We start from the raw sequence: 14033 nt of genomic DNA on the forward strand, positions 1-14033 counted from the left end.
TTTGCCCTTTGGTGCCTCCTGAAACTAAATGTTCTTGTGAGCCATAAATACTGATATGAACAGTGTTACTTTTCTCAAACTTTTTATGTGAGCATTTGAAGCATAAAAAAGGTGGAAGGAATAACACAATGACCAACAGTTAACACTTACCACGTATTTTATCTGTTTGATATTTTTTTAAAGAGATAACTTATTTTCTGAACTACAGTTGACTGTAATGATCAGGTGCCATTATTAAAACTTTAGCACCAAGTTTAGCATCATACGTTCATAATTCCAACATTTTCTTGTAGCCTCTCTTTATCAAAGGAATCAGCTGTTTAATGGGCTTGCTTGGCAAGTTTTTCTTTTGCTTTCTGTCTTCTAATTACATATTCATACTTATCCTAATTGAAGTGAATTTCCCACTTCTTCCTCCTTTTTCTCTATTAACTTGGCTTTGAAAGGCAATTGTAGCTTGGTGATTAAAACTTAATAGTATAGTACCTGGTACATAGTAAATAATAAATGTTAGCTGTTGGGTTTGATATGAATTTTGTTTCCTTTCTTACACATCATTGAGTTGGGCTTCTAGTGAATTTTCTGTTTGTTTTACTGAGTTCATTTATTCCTCCTTCATTCTTGCTTATCATTGACTTTCTTTTCAGGCCATCTTGTTTTAAGCATTCAACCATCTAATTTCATTAGATGTGAAATGTCTCAGATACCACTGATCTGACTTTCTAGTATACTGGGGATGGAGGTAGGGTTGAGGCTATTCATTTGGGAAAAACTAAGTAATTTAAAAAATTTGTACAGGGAAGTTTTGAGTTTTGTGTGTTTGTTGTCTGAGAAGCCTATATTAAATGCTATTCCCAGGACATATAACTGTTATGTTTCTTTAATAATGTATTTCTGAAGTAGTTATCCATTCTCAAAATAGGTATCTCAGTAATTGATGGGAATGGGACTAAAATTCTGAAAGAACCAAGATTATTTGTCTTGAGTTTTTAGTATGTAGAAAAAATTAAAGAGTTCACGTCAGTTTTAAAATGAAAACGTTGGGGGCGCCTGGGTAGCGCAGTCGTTAAAGCGTCTGCCTTCGGCTCAGGGCGTGATCCTGGTGATCCGGGATCGAGTCCCACATCAGGCTCTTCCGCTATGAGCCTGCTTCTTCCTCTCCCACTCCCCCTGCTGTGTTCCCTCTCTCGCTGGCTGTCTCTCTGTCACATAAATAAATAAAATCTTTAAAAAAAAATAAAAAATAAAATGAAAACGTTGGTTTTAATACATGGCTTTAACTATTTTCTGTAATGTTGTATCTAAGTTTTATTTTTGGGGGGGGAATAGACAATATATGGACATGGTTCAAAAATCAAGGTAATATAAATATACATTGGGAAGTTTTGCTCTTACATTTGACTACTGTATTTCTCCCTCTACCTGCATCACCTATAAATATGTTTATTAGTTTTTTGTACATCTCTTAAAAATTTCGTTATGTAGATACTAGCAGCAAGTATGAATATACTTAATCTTACCTCTTACACAAAAAGTAACGAATCATATAGAATTCCACATCTTGATATTTTTTTCTCTTTGCTAATATACCCTTGAGGTCTTTCTATATCAGTATGTAGAGTTTCCTCATTATTATTATTTTGTTTGTGGAGCATAGTATTTCCAGTGTGTAGATGGGATCCTTTATTGGTGGATATTTGGAATATTTCAAGTCTTTTCTTATTACATACAGTGCTGGAAATATAATACACATGTGTATTTGTACTCTACCTTCCTGGGTTCTCTACCTGGGGCCTGTCTAGACAAAAGGCAGATTAACAAGAGAAAAATAAAATAAGTTTATTAACACACGCGTTGAGCTTACACATGGGACCTCAACACATGGGTAATAAACTCGTGATGAGTAACTCAGGTGATAGAACATGGGCTTACAGAGAACAAAAGAACAGTTAATTTTTAGAGAAGTAATAGCAAAAAGGATTGAGTTTCTGGGGTGGCAAATTGTGGGAAGGTAAATAGGTGGGGAAACTAATGGAAGATAAGGGCTAGTTAGGAAAGTTTGTTATGTGGGTTTTCCTGGTGTCAGCTCTGAGCTGATAAGGGTTTAGAGTTGTCTCTGGTGATTAACTTCTGTTCTTCCTGGTAGAGGGAAGGGGTGGACACCTTTACATATTTAAGTCATGGTTTTAGGCAAATAGAGGGCAGAGAGCTTTTCTTGTATCTTTTTGTGCTTAAGGTCTTTGAGCTCAAAATAATCCTATGCCAAAGTGGCATATTCTGCTACCCTTCAGTACTTAGGTGTACCTGTAGGATATTTTCATGGAAACGAAATTGGTGGGTCCAGAAGGTAAATGCATATGTTTTGTTAGGTATTGATGCATTCCTCTCCATAAAGGTTGTTCTGTTTCGCACTTCTATTATCAGTATATAAGAGTGCTTTTTTCTCCAACAAATTGTCACCAAACTTTTGGATTTTCATGAAAAATAGTATCTTGGTGTGTGAGTTTTATTATAATCATAAACTTTTTAAATTGATAAACTGTTTTTTAGAGTGGTTTTACATTCATAGCAAAATTAAGCAGAAAGTACAGAGAGCCCATGTACCCCATCCCCACACTTTCACAATCTCCCCCCACTATCCACAGTGGTACATTTACCACCGTTGACGAACCTACATTGACATCCGAATTCCATGGTTTCATTAGGGTTCACCCTTTGTGTTGTACAATCTATGGGTTTTGACAAATGCATAATGACATGTTGTATTGTACAGAATAGTAGTGGTATCATACAGAATAGTTTTATTTGCTACCCTAAAAATACTCTGTGCTTTGTCTGTTCATCCCTCACTTCCCCCTACCCTCCAGCAACCACTAAACTTTTATTGTCTCTGAAGTTTTGCTTTTTCCACAATGTCATGTATTTGGAATCATACAGAATGTAGCCTTTTCAGATTGGCTTCTTTTACTTAGTAATATGCATTTAGGTGTCCTCCATGTCTTTTCATGGCTTGATAGCTTATTCCTTTTTATTGCTGAATAATATTTTATCATCTGGATGTACCAAGGTTTATTCACTATTAAAGAACATCTTGGTTGCTTCCAAGTTTGAGCAATTATGAATAAAGTTGCTGTAAACATCTTTGTGTAGATTTTTGTGTTGACATAAGTTTTCAGCTCCTTTGGGTGAATATCAAGGAGTGTGATTGCTAGATCATACAGTAAGAGTATGTTTAGTTTTGTAAGAAACTATCAAACTGTCTTCAAAAGTGGTTGTATCCTTTTGCATGTCCATCAGCAGTGAATGAGAGTTTGTGTTGCTCTCTATCCCTCCAGCAATTTGGGCCATTTTAATAAGGTGGAGTGGTATCTCATTTTCATTTGAAATTCCCTGATGACATATAATGTAGAACGTCTTTTCATAGGCTTACTTGCAATCTGTGTATCCTCCTTGGTGAGGTGTCTGTTCCGTTCCTTTGCCTGTTTTTTAATTGGGCTGTTTATTTTCTTATTGTTGAGTTTTAAGTGTTTTTTTTTTAATATTTTGGATAATAGTCCTTTATTAGATCTGTCTTTTGCAAGTGTTTTCTCCCATTCCGTGGCTTTTCTTCTCATTCTCTTGATAAATGTAAACTTTGATGCTTAAAGGTTAACCCATATGGAAAACTATAAAGTTGTAAGTGTATGGTTTTATAAATTTTCTAAGTGAACATATTATTGGCTTCCAAATGTAGTTTGGATTTGCATTTCTCTCATCAATGAAGTTGAGCATCTTTTCATATGATGAAAGGCCATTTCTGTTTCTTTTTCTGTGAACTGTCAATTGACATCTTCTGTCCATTTTTCATTGAATTCCTGATCTTTTTTTTTTTTTTTTCCAACTACGTCTTTAGAAATTGGGGAGATTATTTCTTTGAGGTATGAATAACATTTTTCCTGTTTTTTTCCTATTAGTCTTTTCACTTTGTTTTTAGTTTGTTTTGGTTTAAGAATTTTCTGGAATGGCTACATGGAATCTCTTCCTCTTTCCTCAGCTCGGGATTTAGTGTTAAGTGTTACTGTCTTCCAAAATTCTTCCTACTATCTTTTAAGGTTTTATAAGTACCTCATGTTCCCATGGTGCCTTTTATATATCTTTATCTTAGCGTTTAATCACAATCCTTATCTCATCTGTTTTTCTGTAAACTGTAAACTCTTTGAGGGCTGGAAATGTTTCATTCTCATTGTGTCTCCAGTGTTTTGAGCATAAGGGTATATAGTAAATACTAGTGTTTGGTATGAATGATTAGTGATTGTTTCTTGGATTTTGGTGCCTTTGATTTTATAGCCATTGCTATCTAATTTAAGTACTCTTCATTTGCTATTCAACTGACCAGTCTTACTCAATTTTCTTGTCATCTTGTCATTTTCTGCTCTTTCCTGTATTTCCTTTGAGGATAGTCTTGGAGAGACATTGACTTATTTCTGGGGTCTTTGTGAAAGAGAACAGATCTTTTGAGTGTTTTACTTCTTTCTTCATAATTAAGATTTATGGTAATATCTTGATGTAAATAAATGATGTCATACTTGTAAGTCCTTTTTCTTGATTTTTTGGGGAGACAGTGTGTTATATCTTGTTCTCTTTGCTTGTTTTGTATGTTCTTACAATATAATTTCCTTAAAAACATATACACAAAATATATACAAATAGCAGAAGATTAGTATAATGAACTTCCACGTGCTGTTCACCAGCTTCATGAGTTATTAACTCATAGTACTTTAAGGTAAGTACTTAATTTAAGTAATAGCCATTAGAGTTGTATAGATTCTTAGAGGCTATCTAGGGCTAACCTCCCATCCCAAAATGCAGGGTAGTAATCCAGATAGAATTTGAATTTCTCTAAACATAGGGATTTAAACTTTCTTGATGCAGTTGGTTTCTTTACTAAACAGCTACATTTCTACACTGAACTAAAGTGTGCTTCAAAAGAAACCCTCATTGATTCAGTTTAACAACTCTTCAATATGAGGCTTTCAGTTTATTGGAGACAGAAATTATAGCTTTCTTAGTAAACTAAAAAAAAGGGTTCATTTTAAATGACATCTTAAAAAAAAACATGTAGCAGTAGTAGTAGTAGTAGTAGTAGTAAAAAACTGATAGACGTTAACACGTCCTAAGGAGAATAAGGAAACAATTCCACTTTCTTTACTGGTTTGTCAGTGACTACTGACAGTCTTATAAAGGACAAATATTTTAAATTATTTTCTGGTTTAAAACTTGAATATATTTTAACCATGTTTGGGATGTTAAAATGGCAGTCCATAAACTAAAACCTGTTAATGGTTACATTGCCTTTCAGTTCCCTCCTCAGCATATCTAGTAGATGCTTTATTTATGAGATCTGTAAAGAATTTGCTTTTCTCTCAGAAATTGCCCATTCAAATTATTTCATTAATTTCAGAATCTCTCCATAGTCGTATATAGCAATTATGATTTTATTATTAAATAATTTGCCCTAGGATATTTAAATGATTCCCTTTTCAGCTGGACTCTTCTGTCACTGGTATGGCTTTGAATGAAGAGCACTTTCTGAGGGAAAATTCAATTCCAGAATGTTCAAGTCACTTAATATTTGAGTTGCTTATGCCCTAGGATGTATAGCTGTATTGACCACAATGAGAATTTTATATGGCACATACTTGTTAAATTTTTCAGAGTAACTAGTGTTAGTCTGTATTTTATCATTTTCTTAAGCTTTTTTTATACAAGATGAAGACTGTTTTATTCTCATTGGTTCAAAACTAGAATGTAATGTCTCTCTTCTTGATTTCTGTAGAGCAGGTTGTTGCCCTGGATGCCCAAAATATCGTAGCTGTTTCATGTGGAGAAGCTCATACATTAGCACTAAATGACAAGGGCCAGGTGTATGCGTGGGGTCTCGATTCTGATGGACAGCTTGGCCTGCTAGGATCAGAGGAATGTATCAGAGTACCCAGGTAACAAAGGTGACCAAAAAGAGGTCTTTAACAATCTTTTATAATAAATTTGTTATCTAAATTATTTTGCTTACTGTGGGCAAGTAAGAGTTGACATCTAGTTATTTCTCCCATTTGAGTTCTTAAGGAAGTTTACTAGGTAGGTTGCCTTTAATTTGGGCTGAGTGCTATTTTTTATGTACTACATATTTTCTCCTAAGTTATTTATGTTTGTAAAGAAAAGGGATGGGGAATATGAAAATTTTTAAGTGGTTTAGGTTAATTTAAACTAGTTCTGTCTTGAGTACCCCAGCTATTGAAATATTTATTAAATATTGGTTGGTTACATGTTTTTCTATCTTGTTTTTTTATTGTTTTTATTGAATATAGAAGTCCCACATGCTTATTGTAAAAAGAATTTAGTCACTTTCCACTTTTTTACAAAGCAGCGGCCACGATTTAATTTATATCACTAATTCTTCTTAAATTATTTCAAAATTAAAAAATAAATGCCTTGTTAATGTTGTGTAGTCTTAGAGATTTACATAAGGCATAGCCATTGTTTTAATGTTAAAAATTCTAAGAGCATGAATATATTTAGGTAAAAATATACAGATTTAAAGAAAAGTATCCAGTTTGTTTTAAATACATAAATAATACAGTAACTCACGCTTTGTTTTTTAAATTATACAAATTCTTGCTTCCTTAAACTCTTGTTCTTTCTTCCTAGTAATAGTTATAGGGACAAAAGAAAACTCTTCAGAGAAACAAAGGTATTAAACTAATTTTAGATATAAATCTAGGTAGCATTATTTTTACACACATTTAGATATTTTGTTTTTAATGTAACATTGATAATGTTTGTTTTGGTTTAAGAAATAGGATATAACTTACTAGGTTAAGAAAATGGAATACAGGAACTAATAATATATTTCAGAACAGAACTCTTACTGTTAGAAATGAGTTCTTTTTTTTAACTAGGAAAGATAGCCAGTTCCTTTAGTAAGCCTGTGACCTTTCTTCATGTATGTTTATTGAGAAATTAAAAGTATTCGTTTAAAGTATTTGTTTTGTTTGAATTTATGAAAATTTTTTTTTGGTCTTTAACGATTTTTATTTGTTCTAGTAAAAACTGTCAGTTGAGACTTTTGGATACCTCATATATATTCACATGTCTCCTTGACTGACCTTGTAACTAAATTCCACAGAACTCCCCAAATTTCTTCCCCTTAATTTCTTTTGTTATAACAATTAAATAACAAACACAACTCCCATTATGCTTTTAATATCTCTTACTGATGGTGCTCTTGGGAGAAAATTTTTTTCCCTTAAGCTAAGTAAATTGAGTTTTTTAGTTATTTCAGTTTTGATTTATTTCAGGAAATGGTAATTTGCAACCAAATAGCTATTGGCTAGATAGTAATACAAAGCACAAATAATTGTTGTAGAATGGGATTTTTAATTTAAGAGTCTTAAAATTTTGTGTTTTTACGATTGAGAAGGGGCTTACGTGTGAGATTTTCTAAATCACGATTTATGTCATCGTGTCTCAAACCATTATGTCTCAAAACCATGTTTTATGTCAAAGCTTTCTAATTTCTTTTATATTTACTCCACTGGTTTCTTAAAATCATACTTATATTTTTGTTGCTCTTCACTTCTAATATAGGGGATTTCAGTCAGTGATCCATAGATACTTTGTAAATGGAAAGAAACGTAATTTTATTTGAACAGTTCCCTATAATAAATTATGTATTTGTGACTTCACTATTTCATGAACCTGGATGGGGACCTGAAAGAAATCTTATTTGAGACATTTGGTTTAAACTTGTGTGTTTTTTGTATTTGCTAAGTATGTGTATTAACTTTTAAGCTCTGTGTTAAGGCATTTCTCCTGTTCAACCTACTCCGTTTTTGGTGGACTGATCTGATTTGTTATGACATATATGTAGTTTTTACTGATATTTTCACATATTAAAGGGCAATTTAGTATTTCAGTATATTTTGTTTGTGGGCAAATCATGCTTAGAGACTGAGTTTGTCTTTGCCAGCCGTCTATTTAACACGGGTTTACTGAAGGAATTTCACAAGCCAGTAGCATATGGGATAAATAACATACTCCAAACCAGTGATAGATTACATAAATCATACTGTTGTTCCAAGCAAGAGATGATAGTAAGAAAGATCAAATTTAGTTGAGGTGTACATTTATTTGACTTGATACTAGGGAGAGATGGCTTAGCCAACTGAGAGCTGCTGTCCTCCTGCCAGCACAAAAGTAAAATCCCCTGTTCTAGAGCATGTTGGCAAGGAAGGATAACCTAGCAAGTGTTGATGGGCAAGAGGATCTTTTCCCTAGGACTGCACTCGGTTTTTACCACTGAAAGTTAAAGTCTCCTTTACTGTGGCTAGCACTAATTGCCCTGTCTTTGGAGAGCTATTTAGATCAGCTAAGACCTAAGAGTCTGGGATAGTCCTTACAAACTCTTAGTATTTATAGTTTAAATGTCCTGTAGCTGGAGTTTTTCTTCATGTGTTTTTATTGGTAAGCACCCAGTGGAGCTGCAGCTGAGCCACTGAGTTCATCTAGAACGGATGAGATTATGATGTCCTGACATAACTTACTTCATCTTTATATCCAAACAACTTTACTCTTAAGAACAGTTTCATTTTGTCATAAACAAATATGTTTGAAATTCTATCAAAATAATATACGATATAGAAATATATTTTTATGAAACACTGCCAGTGATTTTTTTTTTTCTTTCTGAATTGTGGTATGAAACCATTTTTAGATGCAAGGCTTTTTCTGTATGCTTAGAGATGTCAGCCAGCTTTGTAAATTGTGCATTCATTTTGAATAAAACATGTAGAAGACAGGAGGAAGCTCAATTATATGTTAATAGATCTTTAAAAAATTAGTGTCATAATGTTTGTAAGAATGGTCAGAAAAGTGAAGATTCACATTAGGCTGTACTTTCTTGAGAACAAAATCCATTTTTATGCCAGCAGATAAGAGTATTTAAGAATACTTTAAAATGAAAGAAGAATGTAAAATTAGTAATAGGTTATATTTGAAACTGTTACTACTTTGATAATCTTTTCCTACTTTTTTTTTTTTTTTTAAAGATTTTATTTATTTATTTGACAGAGATAGAGACAGCCAGTGAGAGAGGGAACACAAGCAGGGGGAGTGGGAGAGGAAGAAGCAGGCTCATAGCAGAGGAGCCTGACGTGGGGCTCGATCCCAGAACGCTGGGATCACGCCCTGAGCCGAAGGCAGGCGCTTAACCGCTGTGCCACCCAGGCGCCCCGCTACTTCTAATTTTATTTTGTTTTGAAATCACTACTCCTTGGGGAAAGACGATTATTCAGTATTAATGCTAGTCTCTGTAGACCTGCATTTCTTTCTTTAAAAACTTTTTTAAAATTCAAGTTCACATATAGTGTAGCATTAGTTTCAGGGGTAGAATTTAGTGATTCATCAGTTGCATATAACACCCAGCGCTTATTACATCAAATGCCTTCCTTAATGCCCATCACCCAGTTACCCCATATCCCCACCGAACTCCCCTCCAGCAACCCTCAACTTGTTCCCTATATTTAAGAGTGTCCTATGGTTTGCCTATAGACCTGCATTTCTGCCTAGTTATTTCTTTTTATGTAGGATATATGTTACACCTTTATAAAAAAAAAAAGTTAAGCCTAATTTTACCGTCTTTTAGTTTGATATAAATGGAAATACATACTTTTCCATGCAAACTTTAAAAAACCAGTTTTTGGGGGCGCCTGGGTGGCGCAGTCGTTAAGCGTCTGCCTTTGGCTCAGGGCGTGATCCCAGGGTCCTGGGATCGAGCCCCACATCAGGCTTCTCCGCTGGGAGCCTGCTTCTTCCTCTCCCACTCCCCCTGCTTGTGTTCCCTCTCTCACTGGCTGTCTCTCTCTGTCAAATAAATAAATAAAAAATCTTAAAAAAAAAACAAAACCAGTTTTTGGCAATAAATTTTTTTTTTAAAATTCTGTTTCTTAGACATATGCAATAAAAACTGTGAGAGGGTAGTATAACATGATCCTTCTGAGAAAAGCTATTTCTGGATTATAGAAACTAATTAAATATGTTTGACTTGTCAGCTTGGTCAAAAGTAAAATTTATTTTCTTAACTTCACTCAGTTTTGAACATATATTACGATTTTAGATTAAAAAGAAAAAGTATTTCTTAATGGTAGAGACTGGATTGTTAGCATTAATTTTTCAAAATTGAAAAAAGAGTTTGTGCTAAGACTTCTCAAATCACTAAGGAAGTTATGGCTTCACTGTTACTGGTAAAATATATTTTTAAAACCACTTTACTGAGGTGTAATTGACTTACAAAAAGGTGTACTTAATGTAAATACCGTGTTGAGTTTGAATTTGGCAAAATATTAAATGTTTTAGTTCTGAAATTTTTAATTATGTACTGTAAAGTTTTTACTAGTCTTTGTTAACAATTGTTGGAATTTTACCTTCACAAACAACTGGAAGTGCCTGGTTTCTGCCTCTAATGCCTGTGTACATTAAATTGTAAAGTGTAACGGTACAGTAACACCCATATTCAACAATTAATATATTTTGGCAGACTTCCCAAGGGAGGGAGTACAAATCTTATTTCCAAGTTTATTAAATGTTTTCTTACAAATTTCAAACATCTTTCAAAATACAGTAAAGGATTCAGTTCTTTACAGTGAATCATTTAGTGATGTCATAGCCATTTAAAATGTTTGACATAATCTAAACTTTAGGGAGTTATTTCAGATATATAAGCAGTTAGAAAATGTTGACCCTAGATTTCTAAATTCTGATTTTCTCTTCATAGTTCTGGTTAATTAGGAATCTTCAGGTAGTGTGTATGTATAAGTATGTATTTTTATTTACAAAATTAATTTTGGCTTATTTTACTTAAGTGCATTTGAATCGTTTAAAAAATCTGAAAACATTTACATTTGCTTTTTTACTTAAAGAGAATTACTTTTGATGAATTAAAAAAATTCTGTTTCATTTAGAATTTTCTAATTTGTTATCTCCTTAGGAAAAATGGAACATGGGGAACTAATATGGTAACTTATTACCATTCAGTATTTTCTTTCTTTTATTCCTGAAAGCTTAAAAAAAAAAAAAAGGGCAAGAAGAAAAACATATCCTGCTTTGGCTCCCCAAACCTTCAGCGAATTAATTTACATGGAGATGAAAGGAGATTTTTTTTTTTAAATAGTAATGGCACAGAAGAATATATTTCCTTGTCGCTGTAGCAGACATGGCTAAAGAAATTAGCATTTATGTTATATTCCAAGCCTTATGATAATTTTGGAAATGTGAAAGTCACCGAGTATAAATTGCTATGCAAATTTAGAAGTTTTAGGGACAGACTTTATGAATAGTTTAATACTAAAGCCTCAAAGACTTTATAAACTCATCCTTTAACAGTATATTCATTACATATTTTTTGCCAGGCACTGTGGTAAGTGCTGGGGAGCCTGTGAGTATAAGACACATTGTCTGTGTCTATAGAGCTAATTATTTAGCAGAGTACGCTAGTAATAATTGAATGAATAAGTACACTAGTAATTAACAGAGACAAATGCTGTGAAGGAAAAAATATAAGGTGCTATGAGAGTGTAGTATTTGAAATGTTTTATTTGGATTTGATACCTGAAACAGTTTTTAAAAATAGTTAATATAGTTTAAAAATATTTAATATAGTTCACTGGTCAGTGTATCATGTGCCTAATATGCATAAACAGTAACAGTAAATGTTCAGTTAACTTCAGCACAATTGTACATTCCATGTGTTTTTTTATTTTTTATTTTTGCATTGCTAGAGTTTGGTTTTGCTAATTGCAGAAAAAATGGCATTTTGCTACATTTGAAAATCTGAAGGTGCATTGGATTCTGCTAAATTATAGCAGTGCAACTCTCAGGTTTTGTAGTTAAGAACATAAATCCACTAAATAAAAATATTTTTAATACAACAATATGGAATTAGAGTAACTCTCCTTTCTCCTACTCAAAATTTGATTTGCTGAAGCTGCCTCCCGAAAATCATGGGTATCGAAACTCTGGTCAGAACTTGCTCCGGACTCTCAAATGGCAGAATCAGGTCAGGTGGCAGTATCAGGTAAAGGGAAATAAGAAACATATGTTTCCTCCCCACCTTTTTACCTTGAAAACACTCATTCAGGAAAAACAATGACCAGGAGAAGGGGAACTACATAAGAAACACCTGGGATGTTTGATGCACAAAGTTACTTGATTTCTGTAATGCTTTAAAAATTAGCCTTCAGAATTACATTGCAGTTAAGGAAAAATCAGAAAGGGGGGGGAAGAAACTATAAAAATATAAGGAAAAATTCAAGATGGCGGAAATATGACTGAACATATCAGTGATCATAATACATGTGAATTGATAAATTTCTCTAGTAAAGAATTAAGTTTGCTATCACTGATTTAGATGTAAAGGAAAAGGATAGCTCAAAAGGAATAAGTTTCATAATTTGTGAATTGGTAACACCGCACGATAAGAATCCCTGTTGGTTCTTAAGGAATCTGGTAGAGAACATGTATTCAACTAGACCAAACATCAATTTTAGACAAATTAGATCATGTACATTTGTTTTACAAATCTATTGCCAGGTTTGACACTTTGAGCTAAAGATTTCTTTTGATAAAAGAAGGTATCTGAATTACAAAAGCACTGTGAGGAATACTTGAGGTGTGAGCATAGTTTGCCTAAATTCTTTTTTCAACCTGCTTTCTCATTACACCTCTTAATTTTTTTCACATTTGATTTTGTTTTTAGCATAAATAGTTGGATAAAATGGACATATAAAAAATAGCATGAACTGCTAGGTCAGTAGGAAACTACTTGCACATAGTAAGTGGTCAATAAATGGCATTAATAAATAGTATTCAGGATACATTTATTAAATGGAATTAACTGATTTTGATCTCCTTTCTTATTTTCTAGAAATATTAAAAGTTTGTCAGATATCCAGATAGTACAGGTTGCTTGCGGTTACTATCATTCACTTGCACTTTCTAAAGGTAAGCATTATTTTTATTTTCTTGCCCCTTTTCGCTTTTATTATTGGATACTTGAATTGAGCAGAAAGTCTTCCAACTTTGTTCTTGAAATTCAAGATTGTCCTGGTTCTTTTTGATCCTTTTCATATCCATATACATTTCAGTCTTCACAGACACACAGACTACTGGGATTTTGATTGGGATTACATTGTTTCTGTAAGTCAATTTTAGGAAAATTTTACAATATTGATTTTTTCAATTCTTTTTTTTTTTTTTTTAAGATTTTATTTATTTATTTGACAGAGATAGAGACAGCCAGCGAGAGAGGGAACACAAGCAGGGGGAGTGGGAGAGGAAGAAGCAGGCTCATAGCAGAGGAGCCTGATGTGGGGCTCGATCCCATAACGCTGGGATCACGCCCTGAGCTGAAGGCAGACGCTTAACCGCTGTGCCACCCAGGCGCCCCAATTTTTTCAATTCTTGAACGTGTTATATCCCTCTATTTTAATCTCCTTTTAATTTTTCTCAATAGTATTTTGTTTTCTGTGGAGAGATCTTATACATCTTTTATTAGATTTTGCCCTAGATATCAAATGATATTTTTTATTATTGAATCATTTTCAAGTTGTTATTGTTAGTATATAGACATGGAATTGATTTTTGTGTCTAATTGTTCTATAGTCTGCTAAATGCTATGCCTTCATAGAGGGGGAAGGTTATAACTTGCCCGATCTCATTTGATGTCAGACTTTTTATGAATAAAAACAAAGAAGGCTAAGCATCCTATTAGGTTTGTTTGCTTTTGTTTCTTATTCATTTAACTTCTTCATCTGCCAGCTAAGGATTGTAGCATGGGTTACTATGTTGGTTTTTACCATTAAAAAAATAAGCTCCAGTGGCTGCAATATTACTGTTATTTAATTCATTAAGTGTCTAGGCCTACTGTGAATACGGCACTAGGGTATAGCTATGGGGAAATATAGGTAAGATAATAGAATTATTTTAGGGACTATACCATCTAG

At 33.3% G+C, this 14033-nt stretch overlaps 1 protein-coding gene across 6 annotated transcripts in view; it reads left to right on the top strand.

Annotated features, from left to right (window-relative positions):
• Window positions 1-14033, top strand: part of HERC4 (HECT and RLD domain containing E3 ubiquitin protein ligase 4) — a 140495-nt gene that overhangs the window by 21558 nt on the left and 104904 nt on the right. For all 6 annotated transcript variants that reach the window (XM_040624052.1, XM_040624051.1, XM_008695938.2 and 3 more), the window contains exons 3-4: window positions 5816-5975; window positions 12956-13032. In XM_040624052.1, the coding sequence (XP_040479986.1) occupies window positions 5816-5975; window positions 12956-13032 (237 nt within the window). The remainder of the gene's footprint in view (window positions 1-5815; window positions 5976-12955; window positions 13033-14033) is intronic.

Source organism: Ursus maritimus, unplaced genomic scaffold (assembly GCF_017311325.1).
Source record: "Ursus maritimus isolate PB19 unplaced genomic scaffold, ASM1731132v1 scaffold_7, whole genome shotgun sequence".
Lineage (NCBI taxonomy): Eukaryota > Metazoa > Chordata > Mammalia > Carnivora > Ursidae > Ursus > Ursus maritimus.